The following is a 22,706-nucleotide window of genomic DNA, read 5'->3' as shown; positions in this document are numbered from 1 at the left end:
TGTGCTGATGCTCATGTCACTGAAATTCAGAACACAAGCACACAACCCTGGACAGTGCTTGGTGGAGGTTGCATGTTGTCTCGATTTTCAAGTACATTTTTTGGCTCTCTTCATATATTCCATAGACATGCAGTTTAGGTTTCATTAATTAGTAAATCCGCCTGATGTGGGTGTTTTGTGACAGATCGGCACCATATCAAGTTCTGCTTTCTGACTAGCACTTAACCATGTCAGGATCCCCACTACTATAAAACTGGCTAGATGGATAACCTAAAAAACTCATCTAAACCCTGAGACAGAATAGCTCCACGAGATATCATTTCATGCATTGTTTTTTTAAGAATTAATGATTATGAGCAGGATGGCACAATGGCCACCACTGACTTCTTGATAGCTCTGATACCTTTCTCTTAAATCTGTATGGAATTTGAATGCCCTCTCCATCTTAGCATCCCATTTTTTTCCCTACATCTCAAAATCATGTGTGTCAGGTGGAAATAAGCCATATATAATATGTGTGAGTGTACCCTATGAGGGGCTGTTTTGCAGTCCAGAGTTGATTTCCACTTAATATGACAGAAAACGGTTCCCATGACCCTTACCTGAATAACAGTGTTGGAAACTCTATTAATCATAGACTAGCAAAAACATTTTATTGAGAAATAAATTAAATTAAATATAGTGAAAATGAAAATTCCAGACATCCTTTTTCTAAAATAAATTATTCCAACAAATGGCAACAGGAGTATCCAGGTGAAAAACTGTAAACAGCCATGGATGGACAAATACCAGCAGATACCAATGCTGGGTCCAGGGCTGTGTCTAGTCATTTAGGGGCCCTAAACTGTATAACTGCTTTATGGATGAAGTGCAGAAACAACATACTGTATTCTTGGTGTGAGTTTGGGACCTCCACTGGTCAGTGGACCCTAAGCATTCAGTTAGAACTCTTATTGCAGGAAATAAGGTGCATATGAAGTCACAGATCAGCCAAAAATAAACTCTCTGACATGACACAAGAGGCAATGTCATCTCAACACAGGCAAAGCCAAAGCCAAAGATGGGATGAATCAATTTAAATGATGCTGAGTAGCAGTAACATTACTCACTGAGCCAGTACACATTCATATAAAATATTAATAAAATAAAAAAAGGAAAAAAAAAACTGTACTGCCAACCAAGACAGGGCTGTTTCCTACAATCCAGGGTTGGTTCCTTCCTTGTGCCCACTGCTGCCAGGATAGGCCTCCACTCCCACTAAAACCCCCACCATCAAATAACAATCCTGGATTACATTAAGTGGGTTTGAAAGTGGATGCATAAAATTAACAATGCCTGGTAGTTTTATAGTCTTCACTTTATGCCAACAGCATCTTGGAGGCAAGCTGTCTGGGATAAAATGTCAAAGGCAAAATTGACTTGGAGGGGAAATGTCTGCTTCCTAACATAATAGTAACATATGGAATACATATTCAAATAGAAAAAATAACTCTCTCATAAACTATTACATATTATACACAAAAATAAAATACATGGTATAAAGTAACATAAATATTAAGTTGACTTATTTAAAAAAGTGATATATTTAGGTCTTATTTTAGTGACTTGGCATCACAATTGTGATGAAGTCACATATTCTATAAGTCTGATGCACATTTATAAAATGCTGCCTTTGCAGAAGCAGTGTTATGTGTTTGTAATGTTACAGCATAGGAAATAAAACCCATAAAATATAAGACCATGTGGGTGGGCAAGCATATGTGGCTGGCGGGATTAGGAAGTGGTAAACCACAATTTTTATTGCAAAAATGTCTTTATAATGTATTTCTCATGGGAATAAGAGAGCATTTATCCAAGCTGACAGTGTCTCAAACTACTTTATTGTGTTGTTTTTCTTAATTCAACTGGAGTCATATGAAATTAATCAGAACTATGGAAGGCAATACCATTTGTATAGCATTTCAAATTATTAGAACATTAAGAAATAACATGTAAAACAACCCCAAGTGGTTTTTTTATTCCAAATTACAAATGATCTTATTTCAGCTTTTTTAAGGACGAAATGAATTGCTATTAGCTTTTAACCATTGTGTTTAAATTGTGTTTAAATTCACTTGGCTAGAACTTCATGACAATTAGCCTGCAATATTAAAACACAAGTTTTATAGGAGTAGTAAACAAACTACTGCTAGTTACGTTACCATATTACCTGACTTGACAATTCCCTCACAAATAGACTAATAAATCAAATGTACGCTACCAACACAAACTTTCAAATGATGGTCTCACCAGTATGCATAAAACTGACAAGTCTGTTTAGAAGCTGGGCAGGGCATCGTTAAACCTCTTGCCTAATTAAAAAGGTCATTCATAGGATCAGCGAGAAAGGGCAACCACCAAAGCAGTGGAACCCGAGAGTGAATCCTTGAGCTGTGCCTTAGACGCCACATATTGTTGGCTCACCATTGAAATGGTGGAGTGCAGCTTTGAACTCTGTTCTGCAAATCAATGCAAGCACAAACTAGCATGTGGTGCTCATGATTTGCAATCAGAGAAAAAAAAATAGTCTCTTCAACAATTATTTCCTATGGAAAAAAAAAATCTGTACGAAACTTGCCAAAGAAGCAAGCATTGTTAACAAACATCTGCAACAGAATAAGAATTCAGTGAACCACATACCTCAAATGGCAAAGATATGCTTCAGATTTACATAAGCAACTAACTCTTAATTTGTGTCACAGTAACACAAGTTCTGTAAATATACAGAAAGTTATCAAAATTATATATAGAGAATATTAACATGTACAAAAGATATGCTACTTCTGTGACATTCATTCATTCATTCAATAATTTCCTGTACCTCCTTATTCCAGTATGGGCTTACACAGCTTCAGATCTGGCAATTTTGGGTGTCACCAGTTCATCAGAGGGTGCACTCACACATACTCCACAACAGAGGACTTTTCTATTACACAAACATCCTTGGGATGTGGGAAGAATATTATTAAGGAAATATGTTGTTTGTTTACATTCAGTACATATCATGTTGAACTGTCAAACATGCCAGCAGCTTTAGGCGCAATATGCTGTCTTCTGCTATGTGATGAATTCTTGAATGCATTCCAAAATGAAAAAGAAAAACATGCTTTAATTAATCATTTATGCTAATAGTGTGAAATTAGGTTCTGTGTGACTCTTATGATGAAAATTGATGCTGTTAAATCCAAATGAGATCCTGACAGACTATACGATGCAGAAGCTGTTACTGATAATAACAGCAGACAAGATCTTTAACAATGCTTCCTTCAGAATATTTGAAAAATTCAACCTGAACATTTGGCAGTATGGTCCCTCATGGATACCGAGTACTGGATTTGAATATCATGCTTGATTGTTTCCCATGTGGAGTCTGTACATTCTCCTCACGTCTGTGCACTTTTACCATTAGATGACTGACTACAGTCTTCCTCCCGCATCTCCAGTCACATGGGTGTTGGGTGAACTGACAGTTCCAAATCGTATCTACAGTAGTTCACTGTGTGTGAGTGGATTGCTGTGCTGTTTGAGATGTGTCCTGCCTTGCACTCTGTGAAACACCAGAATGGGCACTGATCCTGAATCAGATTAAGCAGGCCATGCTATGTTATATAATTTGAAATTTTATAATCACATAACCTTCATTACATTTTCATTAGCTGCTGCTGAATGTCATATTTTAAAAAAATAGTAAGGTTTTAGCACACTATACCATTGTACTTTAGTGCTTTTATATTTCCCAGCTCATGGAAGAGAAATCTGGCATCTTATATTATCTGATGAAATCAAGCACTCCTGAACTACTGGTGCATTTTCAACTTTTATACTTGAGTAATGGCAAATATTACAAGATTTGTCCATGCTTTTGCTCATGTTAAATACAGTAATTGCAAACATTTTGAGCGCAACTTTATTTTTAGCAATACCACATTTAAAATCATCTGACATCATTCTAGGTCTTATGAAGTGCCAAAAAAGCACACATTTTCATAAAACTGATAACAATTTTCCAGTATACATTATATTAAATCTGTCACGGAATGGTGTCCTGTGCAGTGTTCAATCCTACCTTTTGCCCACTGCAGGCTCCAACCAGCAGCAAACTTGTAATTGGATTATGAGAGTTTGAAAGGGATGGCTGCATGGCAGTACATAACATGGCACTCTGCTTGCTTAAAAACAAAACATGGCAGACTGGTACAAATGTAGTCATGTATTCCTGAAAACAGTGTTGCTGTTGCTATAGCACTGTGTTTTCTCAAACAGTTTTTGTCCTCTGTTTTTATTTAGCCAAAAGAAGAAGTTACATAACTTTTATTTTAAAGCAAACTGTTCATATAGCCTGGTTCAGAGTGAAAGGTGAAGCATTCCAAACACATCGTTGGATCAAAACTTTTGAACTAAGTGCTCTTCTATAGGACTGGCGGTGATTTCCTATCTTCAGTAATTCCAAACAAATTACACTTTCATTTCACACAATTCTGTAATCGGAAACTGATAATGCTTAATTAGGTGACAAATAACTACAGGTTGGACACCATTAAAATAACCTTTGTGTGGATGCTTTGCCACCAGTCTTAAATGTATACCAATATAGGTGCATTCAATTTTTACTTAACACCAAAAAGTATTATGAGTAAGAATAGAAAACCCTCTAAAGTTGTTCTTTTCCTCCTCCATTTATCTATAATGGGGATGACTTCTCAAGCCTCAAGCTCTCATGTATTTCATAGGGTACATTTTTGGTGAATTTTAGCACTGCTTGCACATTGTATTTAACTATTCATTAACATTATGTTTTAAGTGTGGATGATGTTAAAACAATAGATTGCTGTATATAAAATATTATGACAATAAGTATGACTCTACCTGACAGTGAAATATATACTCTGGCGTTGTCTTCTTGAACTTCATGTTCCACACTAAAGCAATTCCATCAGGTTCATGTGGCATATCTTCATTGTTGTTGTATGAAGCAACCATTAGTTCAGGATACTAAAGGAAACAAATGCAGAAACACAAATGTACATACTGTGAGATAAAACATAATTAAATTCTAACTCTAATTCATTGACATATTTATCTTTTTAACAAAATGTTACCAAAGCTTAGTTATATATTTACCAAGCAGCTTTACTGTAGAAGCATTAGGTGCCATTCTCCTTTTTCCAGAATACAATTACAAATCATTTTTTCTTTTTACACTTTTAGTTTGCTGCCTCAGTTTTTATGATGGCAATTTGCATATACCCCAGAATGTTATGAAGAGTGATTGGATGAATGGCAATAAATTACAAAGTCCCTCTTTACCATGAAAATGAACTTAATCCCAAAAAACCCCATTTCCACTGCTGTTGTGAAGAAGGCTTCAGGGCACTCAAGAAAGTCCAGCAAGCACCAGGACCGTCTCCTAAAGTTGATACAGCTGCGGGTTTGGGGCACCACCAGTGCAGAGCTTGCTCAGGAATGGCTGCAGGCAGGTGTGAGTGCATCTTCACGCACAGTGAGGCGAAGACTTTTGGAGGATGGCCTGGTGTCAAGAAGGGCAGTAAAGAAGCCACTTCTCTCCAAGAAAAACATCATGGACAGACTGATATTCTTCAAAAGCTACAAGGATTGGGCTGCTGAGGACTGGCGTAAAGTAATTTTCTCTGATGAATCCCCTTTGGGATTTGGGGCATCCCAAAAACAGATTGTCTGGAGAAGAAAAGGTGAACGCTACCATCAGTCCTGTGTCATGTCAACAGTAAAGCATCCTGAGACCATTTATGTGTGGGGTTGCTTCTCAGCCAAGGGAGTGGGCTCACTCACAATTTTGCCTAAGAACACAGCCATGTACCAAAACATCCTGTGAGCAACTTCTCCCAATCATCCAAGAACAGTCTGGTGACGAACAATGCCTTTTCTAGGATGAAGGAGCACCACACCATAAGGCAAAAATGATAACTAAGTAGCTCAGGGAACAAACATCAAAATTTGGGGTCCATAGCCAGGAAACTCCCCCGACCTTAATCCCATTGAGAACTTGTGGTCAGTCCTCAAGAAGCGGGTGGACAAACAAAAACCCACAAATTCTGACAAACTCAAAGCATTGATTATGGAAGAATGGGCTGCCATCAGTCATGATTTGGCCCAGAAGTTGATTGACAGTATGGCAGGGTGAAATGTAGAGGTCTTGAAAAAGAAGGGCCAACACTACAAGTATTGACTCTTTGTATAAACCTAATGTAATTGTTAATAAAAGCCTTTGAAACTTATGAAATGCTTGTAATTATACTTCAGTATACCATAGAAACATCTGACAAAAGATCTAAAAACACTGAAGCAGCGGACTTTGTGAAAACCAATACTTGTGTCATTCTCCAAACTTTTGGCCACGACCATATGTATATTCACTGAGTGCAGTTGTACTGTGATGCCATTTTTCAGGTTATTGTTAGTGCCATCAAAGGCATTTATACAGCTTCCATTTGTTATCACTATTACCCATATTCAACCTTAGTTTTTATGGATTTGATTTTTTTTGTGAATTTTCTGTGATTCACATGCTTCTTTGGTTTGAAACTTCTTACTGTTCCAATTTGTTCGTGTTTCCTATTCTCTGCGCTTAACTCTTACTTAAAGCATGAAGACAAGTCAGTATGGGATGGGTTTTTAGTTTCTGAACCCTAAACAAATACATCTGTATAAATGAATGAAATAAAGCTAATTTTAGTAAACTACATGTGACATACTACTATTGCTTCTACTATTAAATATGCTCAGATATTGTAAACACCCACTGGTAGTTAAAATATAAATTAGCTTAAAGAAAATACTACAAACCATGAATAAATGATTAATTAGAAGATTCAGCTCAAACTATTATTTGATTACATACAGGAGATCCTGCACATGTATCCAAACCCTTTTTATTGAATGACTTCAAACAAAAAGTTATAATTGAATTCTACACTACATTTTTCTTTGGTCTCACATTAAGTATATTATAAAGCTTTAAAGGAAAAGACTCTCTTTTGTTTGAGAACAAAATAATCAAATGAAAAAATACAGGGCTTGACTGTCAGTCACATCTGGCAAGAAGCTGCCAGTGGTGCGTGCTCTTTCATATGCACATTTCCTTAGACCCTGGACTAATGTTACGTCTGCTCTTCATTTCTCTGATTATTTCTTTAATGCAGGCTAAATCTGGGCTGTACACTGGCACACTGGGATACTGAGTTTGAATCCTGGCCAATTCACTGTCTGTGTGGGTTTTTCCCTGTGTACTCAGATTGTCATCCCCCACGCCAACACCACTACTCCGACATCCTAAAGACATATAGGTTAAGATGACTGCTGACTCTAAATGGCCTCTTCTGGAATAAGAACAGTTGTTGGTATGAGTGGGCCAATAATGGCTGTGATGTACTTGGACTATGATCTACCTCTTGTGATCTTGAGTAAGATGGCGAGCCATGTCTCTTTTAAAATGATTATTTTTTTAAATTGTCTTAAAATTAAAGGAAGCATTGTGCTTTGGAAATTAGGGCAACAACCTGATTTAAATCTCTTTTGTCTGTGTGGAGCTTTCATATTCCCCCATTTCATGGATTTTTCTCTTGCTACTCTAGTTTATCTCTCAGATGGAGATGCTGCACGAGGTTGCAAGGCTGTGTTTGTGTGGGTGCAACTATGATGGACTGGTGCCCCATCTGAGGCTAGTTCCTACATGGCTGCCAGTTTAACTGAGGTCCATGTCCATGACATAGTCGAAGTGGGTATAGATAATGGATGGATGGGTAGTCTGAAAATTTTGATTTGTTTATAACTTTAACTAGCTGAAATACCCAGCGTTGCCTGGGAGGAAAATAAAGTGTTTTTTTTTTAAATTGTTTGAGAAAAACATAATTAAAAAAACAAAACACAATTTTAAAAATGAAAATAAATTAACAAACATTAAACACTCACTAATGTCCTTGTCTTGCAGTCTTGTATGCATGTTGTCATCCAGTTGACGGTCAGAACCAGCCAACTCTATTTAATTTGAAAAGCAACAGGGGCACGGTGCTGCTTAAACATAAAGAATGCTGGCAGTCGCCTGCTATATACTAAACATGTAAGACCGTACTGTTAAAAGCATGGGATCCTAGAAAGTATTGAAATCGTCAGAACTACTCTGGGCATTTCCGTGATATGAGGATTTGTGTTGCCGACATGCTCGCATCGTTTCTGTATTAGCAACTAAGCGACTGTCTTTCTTTGGAGGTTTCCTTTTGCCGGTGTGCTGGCCTCGGGGCTGGAGCCCTCACCCCGACTCTACATCTCACTTCCGGGCCGGACAGAAACACACACTTGCACACGTAGAACTCTATTTAATTTCAAAAGCAATGGGGCGCGGTGGTGCACATACATAAAGAATGCTGGCAGTCACCTCCAGTTCGCTCTCTGGTGGTAGTTCCAAGTGTCAACTGGATGATAACATGCATACAAGACCGCAAGATCACCCCCCACGCTACCCAGAAGGGGGCAGGTTAAGGCTGATTTCACCCTACAATATTTTTAGTCGACCATTGAGAAACATGTGTACCAAGTTTCCTGAAAATTACTTGAGCTGTTCGGATGTGATGCTGGAACATACATACATACACACATTGACTTTTATATTGTTGTGACGGAAAGGAGCGAGGAGCTACTGCAGGCACCAGCAATGGGGAAGAAAAAAGCCAGGCGGACACCGAGGCCAATTGGCGGGTGCCGCCACGCTAGTCCACCGCACGGGTTGCAGCCGGAGGTAGGTAATGGGCCTTGGGTGTGTCTTTCCGCATGTGGGTCATTCAACCTCCTGGACGCCGAGGGGCAAAGCACCCGATGCGGGCAGGGGGACGTGTGTCCTTGGCATGACGGCGGCGCCAGCTCAGGAGAGAGCGAGGCAGATCAGTGTCTCCCTTTCGGCCTGATCCAGCGGCTGGGGGAGGAGAGCCCGGACGAGCTTCCCAGCGTGGTGTCCCAGCTAGAAGAGCCGGAGCAGCTTCCAGAGCCAGGTAAAAGGGGGAGGAAGGCGTGTGTCAATCAGGCGGGGATGACGGACTCCCTTCCCTCTCCTCCGAACTACCCAAAGGGGCCCGTGGGGGATCCACAAAGTCTTGTTGGCACGCGGTCGGTGGAAGGCAACAAGGAGAGCCCGAATCCACCGCCAGCCGCCACTATTAACATTTCCTGGGCTGTAGGGGAGGTGCAATCCGTTGTCCTTGCCCTACAGTCCCTCTTGCAAGTCTTTCAGGTCCTGCAGGAAGCGAAGGAGGGGCTGGAGAAGAAGCTCGGCAGCCCATGCGGAGCCCTGGCAGAATGGCTTCGTGACGGCGGGTGGCCAGCCTCCCACCGGCAGGACAGAGCGGTACAGGTGTAAGCCGGTACCACAGAGAAAAGGGGGCGGGACGCATCGGCAGCGATGTTGGTCAGTACTGCCTGTCAGGCAGACCCGCCCACCACACGAGAGACTCCTGCGATGACTGACAGCAGGGCGGACGAGCGTGTGGGGAGGCAGCTGGTGGAAACTGGCTGCCGAACAACCCCGCCCCGACCGCCAGCGCCGGTCTTGCAGCAGTCCAAAGGGACGCAGGCGGTGCGGGGTCCCTCCTTTTTCTATAGGGGGACTCAGACCGCCAGTACGTCCCAAAGAAAGAGGAGGAACCGGAAGAGGAAACCCGAACCTCCTTACAAGACGCAGTGTATGCCTGACGGCTTGGGGCCGCAGGAGGGCTGCACTGCAGAGGGGCGGAACCGTCACGGGCCCTCCTCGGAGGGGGCGAAGGGGCAGGGGTTCGCTGCCTGCTTCAGCTCATACCGGGGCCATACTGGAGGGGGTCGACAATTTTTTAACTGTGGCCGCGGTGGCCATGTCTGGCGGTGTTGTCCCGAAGGACGTCGGGGCAACGCCCCCAGACTTGTTCATTGTGTTTCCTTAGGGCGCAGCCGCGGAACCAGGGATACTGACTCCCCATCCTGGAGAAGACCAGCCCTCGCGGGGCAGGCTGATGAGCCCCACAAGTCTCAGCTGAGGGAGGGGCAGTGTGACAGACAGCCAGGTCCCATGCCTGGCCGGGATGCCTCTGCTACATACGTCCCGTGGGAGCCACCATGGACAGTGCAATGCCTCCCCCGGGGCGCCTGGGGGCAGCCTCCCTGGCAGTGGGTCCTTCCTCAGTCTCCCCCGTGGCTCCATGGGACATGGAGTCCACCTCAGCCCGGTTGGGAGATGGGGTGGCCGATAGGGGGTGCTGCGGAGAGCCAGCCGCCACAATGGACAACTTACCAGCCCCACCCGGAGGTGCAATTAAGACCAGCTGGTCAGGCACCTGGAGCACTTCCGGGTGGGCTATAAAGCAGGCAACCTCCCTCCATTCGTGGCCAGAATCGGGAGGAAGAGGATGAGGTTGCCTGGGAGGAGTGGTGGTGGCAGGAAATGTTGTTTAAGTTTGTGCTTTGTGTTTTGGGGAGTGTGTTGGGCCTGTGGGACACGGGGAAGATGTGCCCCGGTCTGTGCCGGGTCGGGCGCTATATAGCGCTTATTACAATATACAGATATGCTTCAATAGTTGATCCACTGTATTTATAATTGGAATGATTATAATGACAACAGCATATATTTTTGTGGTTTACAATTCACTTCTACAGTAAACGTGAAATATATCTTTATACAGTACATTACTACAAACAGAAATATACTAAATTTAACAGAACCTCTTCTCAGTCCTTGTACCCATGAAAATTACCTTATAAACCTCTAATAGTATGATTTCATTAAACAATGCTAACAGCTTACACAGCCTATACTGTTTTATGATATAACACAACATTCTAAAAGCCACTCACCAGTCTGTATGGATGAGGCAGTGGTGGAGAGAGTGGGAAGTTTCAAACTTGTCAGTCTACACATTGTAGAGAAACTAAACTGGTCACAAAACACTACTGCATCATCAAAAAAGCAGAGCAGTGCCTTCACTTTCTCAGATGCTTGAGGAGGAGTGGTATGCAGAAACAAATACGAGTGAGCTTCTACCACAGCATTATCAAGTTTGTACTGACAGGAAAGAATCACATTCTGGTATGGAACACCAAAGCTGAAGAAAAGAGATGACTATAAAGGAGCAGGGAGCAGGAGCAACATGTCACTCTCTGTTTGGTGTTCAATAGAGGCCACATATACCAAATGCTGCAGAAAGAGGACTGATGCAATTCTATGCAGCCCTATTCACCCTTGACACGGTCTGTTTTCCAAACTGATATCAGGCCCTAAGGTAGGTATAGGATCAAAGCTTTCACCTTTTGGTTCAATAACAGTTGTTACCCTCTCCAGTTCTTCTTCTCAATAATGTACACCACAATTAGAATAAAATGTAGATTAAATCAATCAACATACTACCTGATCATTTAAATGTTCTGTACTGTATTGCATATGGATGACATGTACTATGTTTTCTGTACCTGACTGGAAAGATCAAGTAAAAGGCCATAAGTGCATTTGTACAAGAGGCAAATTAAGAATCTTATATATTCAAGGTCATGGGGGTCGGAGTGTATCTAAATAGCACTGGGTAAAAAACAGGAAAAAGAAGGGTGCCAATCTACAGTATTTGAGGTTACACTCTCACTCACACAGGACTAATTCAGAACAGCCAATTAAACTAAAATATTTCCACAGTAAGATTAAAATATTATAATATTTGTTAAAATATTTGTACAATGTTTAAATAAAGATTTCATTTTTTGGTAGACTATATTAATCCCTGAGGAGAAATTGTCTGCTCGCATGACCTTTGGTGGTCAGAGCACAGGGTCAGCCATTGTAGAGCCCCCGGAGCAATTTTTAGTTTATGGACACAGCTCAAGGGCTCAAATGAGTAGAATCCTTTCTGGCAGTAGTGGGATTTGAACCAGCAACATTCCAGATTGCAGCACAGATCCTTAGCTGCAGAGCCACCATTTGTGGGATCACAATAGGTGTTAACACCTCTGCAGGGAAATGTCTGAAATATTGGGGATATAAAGTTAGTCTAGATCCTAATGTGTCAAGTAGCAAAAATTTAATTTGGAGAATAAAATCCAGAAATAATAATGATGCCAACCACATACTGTTCTCCCAGATCATTGAATGTCCATGCCCAGAGAATGCCTGTGTTACTTATGAATTATTACAAAATCATTGAACAGAAGGATGTTTACACTTATTGAGTACTTTTACATAAAATAGTTCTCAATGTCTGACAGGAAAAAGAAGAAATGTAATTTTTGAGAATAGTTTAAGCACCAAATTAGGACAATAAAATAACAACTTTATACTGTAAGCTAGGTTAATTCTTGAAGTAGCACTGAATTTAAATAGTTCTTATATGAACAGGTTTATCATTTTCCATAACTCCTATTTTTCCAACATAGTAACTGTAGCTCCGTCATTGTCTAATCATTAAACTTAAACAGTTATCATGCAACTAAATATATTTACAGAACAAAAGTTGTTTTTTTTTTTTAAGTCAAACTAACAACCATCGTCTAAGGTTACATTATTTTAAATTACCAAAAGAAGAGAATAAATCTGCCATCATAGTCCTCAATAGAAGTAAGGACCCCAGCTTCTTATCTGACTTATGTTCTCTGCAAAAATCTTTGTTGTGGCCTTACCTATCCCCACATGTCTTATTCAATAGGAAATATAAAAATGCACACAAAAGGAGTAAAGAAATGAATACAGTAGGTCAGTGGTGAAGTATGTGCTGGAAAAATCTCCTTATGTATACAAATTCTAAGAAGATGTAGCTTTTTGTATAGTCCATTAAATGATTTCCTAGGTCTTTTGTATGTTGTCATTATAAAAATTTTTAACAGTAAAAAAGTCCTTCTTTAGAAAGTACCTTGGTGACACATTTTTATAGTACATAGGAGTTTTTTTTTCCACTGATAACCTTTTAATTTGCAGTGATTGGCTCAATTTTCGCCTAACCTTAAATAGGTTTGTCTATATATGCTTGCGTACTAATTCTGTCTTTTGACTAATTGTGTTCAACTTGCTTGCGGTTTATTGATCCAGAAAAAACTACAGCAAAGTTGTCCATCAATGTCTGTGCCCTTATGAAATACCTCAAGGTATAGAGGGAGATAAACGAATGTAAATTGAACGAAGGCTGACCATTTCGTGATAAGCCTAAAACTACACGACCATGTACCAAGGTTAAAAATATACAATTATAAGATCTACAATATAGGGTTAAACCTACCCTTAAGAACTGATTTAAAAAAAATGAATACATAGTAAACTGTAAAAGACTAACCAATACAAATAATTTAGAATTTAATTCAATTATCTATTGAATTACTATTAATAAATTTGCTCATACTAATTTTTACTTTTCCTGTTCTCTGATTGTTTTTTTATGCAATAGTGGATATTAATATATAATTAAAAGCAAATGTATAATCTAAAATCATTATTTAATTAAATTCACTAATAATAAAGGTAATTATTTACTAATAGTGATAAAATTAATGTCAAAATTGTGTGAGCATTGTTTTGCAATAACCTGAGGTGTTTGTGGTATCCAGGTTGTTTGAGCATGTTGTCGTTGGTTCAATTATTCTGAAATGCTCTGCTGATCATGGTGAGGTAGAAGTATAAGCTTGGGAAGATAGATATTTCAGATTGATGTGAGAGTGGTAAGGCTTTTATGAAATGGCAGTCAATAAATCAATAGTATGTTTGACTCTATTAAAAGCTCGCTGTCTATGCAGCTACTTGGGGAATAGCACTATGCTTGAAATGCATCACTCCTGTCAGTTTTTAGCAGTAGAAAACCTTATGTACACCATTTTATAGTGCTTATCAGCACAGTGTATTTTATTATATGGAAAATGATGACACTGGTAATTGTTTTCCTTGTTATTCAATAAATCTTTCTCATATATCTTTTCACTGGCAAACAAATCTGAAACCGATGGTTGCCTGCAATGGAACTTGCTCAAAATAGTTTTTTTAATCTCAGCTTTGGCAGGCATTCACCATCTAATGTTTGTGGTGCTGTTTTAAATATTAGCAATAGTTATCACATTGCCCTGGTTTGTAGCCACAGTGACAATCACAGGGCAAACCATCAAAATGCCTACCATTAGCCAATATCCTATAGTTCTGAAAACAAGACATTTCTTTATTATTGGTGTACATATATTTAGCAGCCACATATTCCTTTTTAAAACACTTTTACTTTTCTTGCTAACTTTAATCTGATTTCCAAAATCCACAGTTGATGTGCTTTGTCATCTTCCAAAGCTGCACATATCCGTGACTTGAAGGCATTCACTGAGTGTGCACAGCACGTATGGTAGTAATCCAGAACTTCAGTGCACAGCAATGCTTCTATATAACTAAGGACCAAAATAGTAGGCAAACTCCCAGCAATTGAGATTGTGATTTTTACACATATTCAGATAAGCGCAACACAATAAATATACAGGCATAGTAATAAGAGTAGGACAGAAGCATTAAATACAAAAAAATGAGCAGAGTCGCAAACGTTATTAGGTGCAATTCTATATTACTAACCATGTGATTTGAGTACTTGTTTTAGTTGTAAGAGAAACCTACAATAGAGCATATTTTAGGCTATTTTTTTAACATAGCTAGTGTAAATGCCACATGGGTTCGATGGGCATCCTGACCAGAACAGAGGATGGTTCTTTACACAGACAGGAGGCTCCAAGCAGGCACACAAGCATCCCGACCAGGGGAAAGAAAGGTACCAGACCTGGAAGTGATGGGCAGAGGGCAAGGACAGACAGCCCACCGGAAAATGATGTCACTGGGGATTCTTTAATCCCCCAGGACACTCAATAGCAGCGGCCCCAGATATCAATACTCAGTAGGGAACCAGTAGGGCATGCTGGGAGATATAGTCCGGCAGAACAGCCCTGCTGGGATCTATGGGTACCGCAAGAGCACGATACAGGGAGATGTGCTCCCTGTTATGTTGGACTTCCATATGACCCGGAAGAACTTTCAACAGGCAGCAGCCCTGGCACCAGAAGTACTCCCGGGTCTGCAATAAAATGGACCGCACTCCCTTATCCAGGCAAGTCAGAGCTAGGAGGACATAGAGCAAAACTTGACTGGAGGAGGGTAGTGCGGTAGTGAGAGGAATTGTGAGGTATTATGGAGAGAGAGAAAGAACTTGGAGGTATCGTATTTAAAAAACACACTTTATTTGAACCCGGGACTGTATGTGTATATGTGTATCCGGGGTTTGGGGGTCGATGGGGCCCGGTTTCATCACACCAGATACAGTTTTGTTTGGTTTAATTATATTCATGAAAGAATCAATTGTAGATTTTTTATTGTTCAGTCACATAATTTAGTATAGTTGTAGCAACAGAACAGGAGCTAATTTACTTTGATTAAGGCATGTAAAAGTCATTTCTTATCAAACCTAGTCATAGTAAAATTATTTCTTACAATATTATATTATTTAAACATTACAAAAGTAATTGGTTAACAGTGAAATATCCCCAGCGTTGCTTGTTTACTAAATGAGTGCCAGTTTAGAATCACTAGTCAACCTCACCTGTAGATTCCTGAGATTTTGGAGGAAATAAGAGTATCCAAAGAAAGTATTACCTAATCGAATCTAATCCAACACTAGTCTTGCAGGGCCAGACATTATTCTCAAATGAGAATACATGTCTGTGGACCACTTGTTAAAAAGTCTATAGTGAACAGCAGTGAAATCCTGTACTGCAAAGGCTACATCCACAGAGCTTCCCCCAATGTCTCCAGTCTGTTCTTTTTAAACCGTATCAGGGTATCAGGGAGAGAGCAAAGCAAACTGAGCAAAGATTTGATGTTGAGAGAAAATAAAAGGCTTCAATTGCTGTTACCCATTTAGTAGCACAGTAACACAAGGCAGCTGAAGTTTAATAATTAATTTACACAATGTAATGAGCACTACAATAGTGAAGACAGACAGACACACACACACACATAAACAACCGCAGCCACAAACATTTGAGAAGTGCCTCTGTCTGCTACAATATCTTTCTGTCATTTTAACTATTGCATCACTTTATGACATAACAGCAGCAAATAGAGTTTAGATTAGCATTATGGCCTATGAATTGTAACCACTGGGGGAGGCAACTCAGCCCCAAACCATAGACACAGCAATGCCCAACACACTTCCAGGTTCAAATAAATAATTTTTATTTGACAAAATGCCTTCTTCATACAATAACCAGCAAAATACACTGTGCACAATCCTCCTTCCTCCTCCAAAACAGCGTTGCCCACTGCCTCCTGACTCAAATTCAGTGAACTAACCCAGCCACAGGCGATGCACAAACCATTGTGTTTCTTCATGCCTGTCCCAAGCTTGGATAACTGGGGACAGTTATGTCAGGAAGGGCATCCGGTGTAAAATTTATCCAGATCAGTATGCGAACAACAATACAGATTTCCAAACCGGAATCGGTCGAGGCCCGGGTTAATAATGGTCATCACCAGTACTGTTAGCCAACAGGGTGCTTTGGGAAATCGGGCTGCTGTTGTCAGAAGAAGGAGAAGAAGAGGGGGAAGGTGCATCAGGAGGCAGGAGGAGAAAAGGAAGGTAAAGAAAGTGAAAGTGCAGGTAGGAAATTTGAATGCTGGCAGTATGACTGGTAAGGGGAGTTAGCTGATATGAGAGAAGGAAGGTTATAATATATTGTGCGTGCAAGAGGCCAGATGGAAGGGAAGTAAGGCCAGGAGTATCAGAGATGGGTTCAAATTGTTCTATCATGGTATGGATGGAAGGAGAAATGGGGTAGGGTTTATCCTGAAGGAACAGTATGTCAAGAGTGTTTTAGAGGTGAAAAGAGTGTCAGACAGAGTAATGATTATGAAGCTGGAAATTGAAGGTGTGTTGATGAATGTTGTTAGTTAATAAGCCCCACAAGGTGGGTGTGCTATGGATGAGAAAGAAAGAAGATTTCTGGAGTGAGTTGGATGAAGTGGTGGAGAGAGTACCCAAGGGAGAGAGAGTGGTGATTGGATCGGATTTCAATGAACATGATGATGAAGGGAACAGAGGAGATGAGGACATGATGGGTAGGTATGGTGTCAAGGAGAGGAATGCAGAAGGTCAGATGGTAGTGGATTTTGCAAAAAGGATGGGCATGACTGTGGTGAAAACAGTGGTGTGAAAAACTATTTGCCCCCTTCCTGATTTCTTATTCTTTTGCTTGTTTGTCACACAAAATGTTTCTGATCATCAAACACATTTAACCATTAGTCAAATATAACACAAGTAAACACAAAATGCAGTTTTTAAATTATGGTTTTTATTATTTAGGGAGAAAAAAAAATCCAAACCTACATGGCCCTGTGTGAAAAAGTAATTTCCCCCTGAACCTAATAACAGGTTGGGCCACCATTTGCAGCAATAACTGCAATCAAGCGTTTGCGATAACTTGCAATGAGTCTTTTACAGCGCTCTGGAGAAATTTTGGCCCACTCATCTTTGCAGAATTGTTGTAATTCAGCTTTATTTGAGGGTTTTCTAGCATGAACCGCCTTTTTAAGGTCATGCCATAGCATCTCAATTGGATTCAGGTTAGGACTTTGACTAGGCCACTCCAAAGTCTTCATTTTGTTTTTCTTCAGCCATTCAGAGGTGGATTTGCTGGTGTTTTGGGTCATTGTCCTGTTGCAGCACCCAAGATCGCTTCAGCTTGAGTTGACGAACAGATGGCCGGATCTTCTCCTTCAGAATTTTTTGGTACACAGTACAATTCATGGTTCCATCTATCACAGCAAGCCTTCCAGGTCCTGAAGCAGCAAAACAACCCCAGACCATCACACTACCACCACCATATTTTACTGTTGGTATGATGTTCTTTTTCTGAAATGCTGTGTTCCTTTTACGCCAGATGTAACGGGACATTTGCCTTCCAAAAAGTTCAACTTTTGTCTTATCATTCCACAAGGTATTTTCCCAAAAGTCGTGGCAATCATTGAGATGTTTCTTAGCAAAATTGAGACGAGCCCTAATGTTCTTTTTGCTTAACAGTGGTTTGCATCTTGGAAATCTGCCATGCAGGCCGTTTTTGCCCAGTCTCTTTCTTATGGTGGAGTCGTGAACACTGACCTTAATTGAGGCAAGTGAGGCCTGCAGTTCTTTAGACGTTGTCCTGGGGTCTTTTGTGAGCTCTCGGATGAGTCATCTCTGCGCTCTTGGGGTAATTTTGGTCGGCCGGCCACTCCTGGGAAGGTTCACCACTGTTCCATGTTTTTGCCATTTGTGGATAATGTCTCTCACTGTGGCTCGCTGGAGTCCCAAAGCTTTAGAAATGGCTTTATAAGCTTTACCAGACTGATCGATCTCAATTACTTCTGTTCTCATTTGTTCCTGAATTTCTTTGGATCTTGGCATGATGTCTAGCTTTTGTGGTGCTTTTGGTCTACTTCTCTGTGTCAGGCAGCTCCTATTGAAGTGATTTCTTGATTGAAACAGGTGTGGCAGGAATCAGGCCTGGGGGTGGCTACGGAAATTGAACTCAGGTGTGATACACCACAGTTAGGTTATTTTTTAACAAGGGGCCAATTACTTTTTCACACAGGACCATGTAGGTTTGGATTTTTTTTCTCCCTAAATAATAAAACCATCATTTAAAACTGCATTTTGTGTTTACTTGTGTTATATTTGACTAATGGTTAAATGTGTTTGATGATCAGAAACATTTTGTGTGACAAACATGCAAAAGAATAAGAAATCAGGAAGCGGGCAAATAGTTTTTCACACCACTGTATATATTTTAAGAAGAGGGAGGAACATAGGGTGACATACAAGAGTGGAGAAAGATGCACACAGGTAGATTACATCCTATGCAGGACGGTCAGTCTGAAGGAGATTGGAGACTGCAAAGTGTTGGCAGAGGAAAGTGTAGTTAGACAGCATAGGATGGCGGTCACTCTTATCCTGTACCACTCTTACATACTTCTCACGACTTCCTCATACAATACCACAACTCCCTCCAATTAACACCCTCAGAGCAAACATTGAATCCGTGGTGCTCTTTCTTGAGAATAAATATAGATTTTATCTCTCCACCATGTACTTTTTCAGAACTGATATGTTTAATAACTATGAACTTCAATTAATCATAATCCAACATTTAACAACAGCAGAAAAAATGCAACTTTATCATCACTTGATACTTGTCTATTAAAGCTACTTCAGCCTATTTGGGTTAGAGTTTTAACTATATAATATTACTAGCAAAATACCCACGCTTCGCAGCGGAGAAGTAGTGTGTTAAAGAAGCAATGAAAAAGAAAAGGAAACATTTTGAAAATAACGTAACATGATTGTCAATGTTATTGTTTTGTCACTGTTGTGAGTGATGAGTGTTGTTGTCATATATATATATATATATATATATATAAATATAAATATATATATATATATATATTTACACACACACACAAACATATATATATACATATCTATACATATACACATATATATACACACACACACACACATATATATACACAAATACATATATATATATATACATACACACATACATACATACATACACACACACATATATAAACATATATATACATATACATACATATCTACATATATACACACACAGCTTTTTCGTATCAGTGCAATACGCTGCTTGTTAAAACGGATGACTCCGCTCTTACGTGCAAGTCTGCGTGGATATTATGAACTATCGTATTTGTTCAAGTTCTATTTAAATTTTAAATAGAAGGAATTTTTATTTAGTCGACAGAAATATCTTTGGTAGGAATGGTAAAACAGACAGGAATATTATTCCTGAATAAATCAACTCAAACCTTAAACAACTTATAATATTTTGCTCTCCATAAAAATATATCCTGTCTAAATTATACAAGTTAGAAATAAAGTAAACATTAAAAGAACAAACATTCAAATTTCTTTACTCTTATGTAATTTTATATTTTATAAAAATAAACTTAGATTTTAAATATCCCAAAAGATTTTGCTCTCCATAAAAATATATCCTGTCAAAATTATACAAATTCAAATATGAACATGCTGCATAACAAAACCTGGAAATATAAATAAAATGTGTTCCTTTCAGCAATAACAAATCAAATCATTCAGTTGTCTTTGCTCATATGTCATTTTAGAGCTGGACGCCTGGCATCTTTTTGGCACAGGTTCGTTTCTGTTTGGTGTGAGGTTCTGTGTTGTGGAGATTCTCAGGATGGATTGCAGGTGCTCATCAGTGAGGCGACTCCTGTGTGCTGTTTTGTTAGTCTTTATCACTGAGAAGAGCTTCTCACACAGATATGTGCTACCAAACATGCACAAGGTTCGAGCCGCATGTAGACGGACTTTTTGTTCTTCAAAGTCACCAAAGCGCCGTGCAAACTCAGTGCGCTCAGTTTATCAGCAAAGTGCGATTTGGGAACACCGTAGTGACGACTTGGTTTAACATTACTTGGTAACAGGGAAAGTGGGGCAAGTGGTTGTGTCTCCCATAAAAGCAGCTCAATTGAAATCACTTTGTGATTGTGCACGGTAAAACGTCCGCTGAAGTGTCAGATTCTTATTTAATTCTTCTGCTTTCTGTATCTTCTGCATTGCATTCAGGTTACCCTGATGTTTTGTCTCATAGTGCCGTCTTAGATTAAATTCTGTAATTACAGCCACATTAGCTCCACAAATGAGACACACGGGTTCAGTAAACATATACTCAGCCTCCCATCGATTTTAAAGGCTCTATTTTCAGAATCAACTTTTCTCTTCAGCATCGTGTGAGCTAGCTTCGCAATAACTTGCAGCATCTTAAGGTAGACTTGATTAACGCGTAACTGTTGGCAAGGCAGCTGAAGCGCTGCATTATGGGATCTGTAGTTTATTGTGTTACCAGCGCTTCATATACCCGGCTTTAATAACAATAATACAGTATATAAAATGATCTCGCGGGCGGATATAATTACGCCGGGCGGATGTGGCCCGGCCCTTGAGTTTGACACATATGGACTAAATAGAACTTGAAAAGATATATTTTTCAAATGTGATCGCGCAATTCAGATAGAGTTGACGCACTACAGCCTGCATGCCTCAATAAGTCATCCTCCCTTGCCCTTACTTTTTACCGCTCATCTAATGAATACACTGAGTATGGCTTTACCAAAACAATCATTGATGGCGAATAAAGTATCCATTATTCGAGTATGTAGATCGGGTTATATATACATATATATATATATACCCGCGTATCGCAGCGGAGAAGTAGTGTGTTAAAAAAGCTAGAAAAAGAAAAGGGAACATTTTAAAAATAACGTAACATGACTGTCAATATACAGTATTTGTTTTGTGAGTGTTACTGAGTGTTGCTGTCATCAAGGATTTGATTATCATTATTTCTTTCAATCAGGTTCGTATTTGTAGGATGTGTTGTGTTCAAGTTACATTCCGTGTTTGTCAATCGCTGTAAAGATGACAGGTTTCATTCATCGATTCGTTTCTTACTGCATCAATAAACAGCTCGTCTTCTTCTTTATCTGAGACCTGACACACTGCATGCACGGTTTTTTTTACACTGTCTTCCTTTAGCGGGACATTGACTTTTTCCAACGTGTGCTTTGTTTCCGCAGTAGTTGGATTTATGAATATGCTTGTATGTATGAGACGCTTCATATTTTTGCTGCCTTTTCAATTGTGTAATTCGGTTTTGTTCAGCTCTTTGGAACTGTTGCCTTTTATCTGTGCACTGCGCCAGTTCAAGTGAGCCACTCGGTGTACATGCATCGAAGGTTCCCAGCTGTGCTGGTGCCATCTCGTGCTATGTCCATGGCTGTATTTAATGTTACCTTAGTCCTGGCACTTAAAACTTTCTCTCGCAGTTTCGCTGAGTTTGTGTCAAACACCACCCTGACCATCTCATCTTCCTCTCCATAAGCACAGTCCTTCACCCGTGAATATTTACCCGTGGCAGTTTGCTATTGGATTGCCGCTGACGGACGGCCTTATATGGGCAGGCACTAAATTACAAACGCCAGCGCAGCCTGTCTATGAACTTAATTTAAAGTGTAGGTTTACATCGTGCTTTGTTTCAAGTAGCAGAACTCATGAATATGGTTGTATATGTCACTCGCTCGCTTCTTATTGTTTCGCTGCCATCTCAATTATATAATGCATGTTTTCTTCAGCGCTTTTTGAGGTCTTCCTGGTTTTCTATGTACTGCGTGATTACGTGGGAGGCGTGATGATGTCACGAAACTCCGCCCCACGGCGTTGAAGCTCATCTCCATTACAGTAAATGGAGAAAAACTGCTTCCAGTTATGACCATTACGCGTAGAATTTCGATATAAAACCTGCCCAACTTTTGTAAGGAAGCTGTAAGGAATGAACCTGCCAAATTTCAGCCTTCCACCCACACGGGAAGTTGGAGAATTAGTGATGAGTCAGTGAGTGAGTGAGTGAGTGAGTGAGTGAGTGAGTGAGTGAGTGAGGGCTTTGCCTTTTATTAGTATAGATAAAATACAATATAAAAAAAATAGATTTATGTACTCTGATAACAGAATTAATTTATGTTATCACAGTCATTTTTGAAAACATTGTTAAAAATTTTGATAAACAAAAATATGATATCTCTAAATAAA

General features: G+C 39.8%; 1 protein-coding gene across 8 annotated transcripts in view; it reads right to left on the bottom strand.

The window, feature by feature from the left end:
- The window catches only part of LOC120515735 (cytoplasmic dynein 1 intermediate chain 1), a 459,517-nt gene that overhangs the window by 223,832 nt on the left and 212,979 nt on the right, over positions 1 to 22,706 (bottom strand). For all 8 annotated transcript variants that reach the window (XM_039737005.1, XM_039737006.1, XM_039737001.1 and 5 more), the window contains one exon: positions 4,906 to 5,031. In XM_039737005.1, coding sequence (XP_039592939.1) covers positions 4,906 to 5,031 — 126 coding nt within the window. The remainder of the gene's footprint in view (positions 1 to 4,905; positions 5,032 to 22,706) is intronic.

This window comes from Polypterus senegalus, chromosome 15 (genome assembly GCF_016835505.1).
Source record: "Polypterus senegalus isolate Bchr_013 chromosome 15, ASM1683550v1, whole genome shotgun sequence".
NCBI lineage: Eukaryota > Metazoa > Chordata > Cladistia > Polypteriformes > Polypteridae > Polypterus > Polypterus senegalus.
The sequence above is the reverse complement of the archived record's forward strand: the minus strand, read 5'-3'. Positions and strand labels throughout refer to the sequence as shown.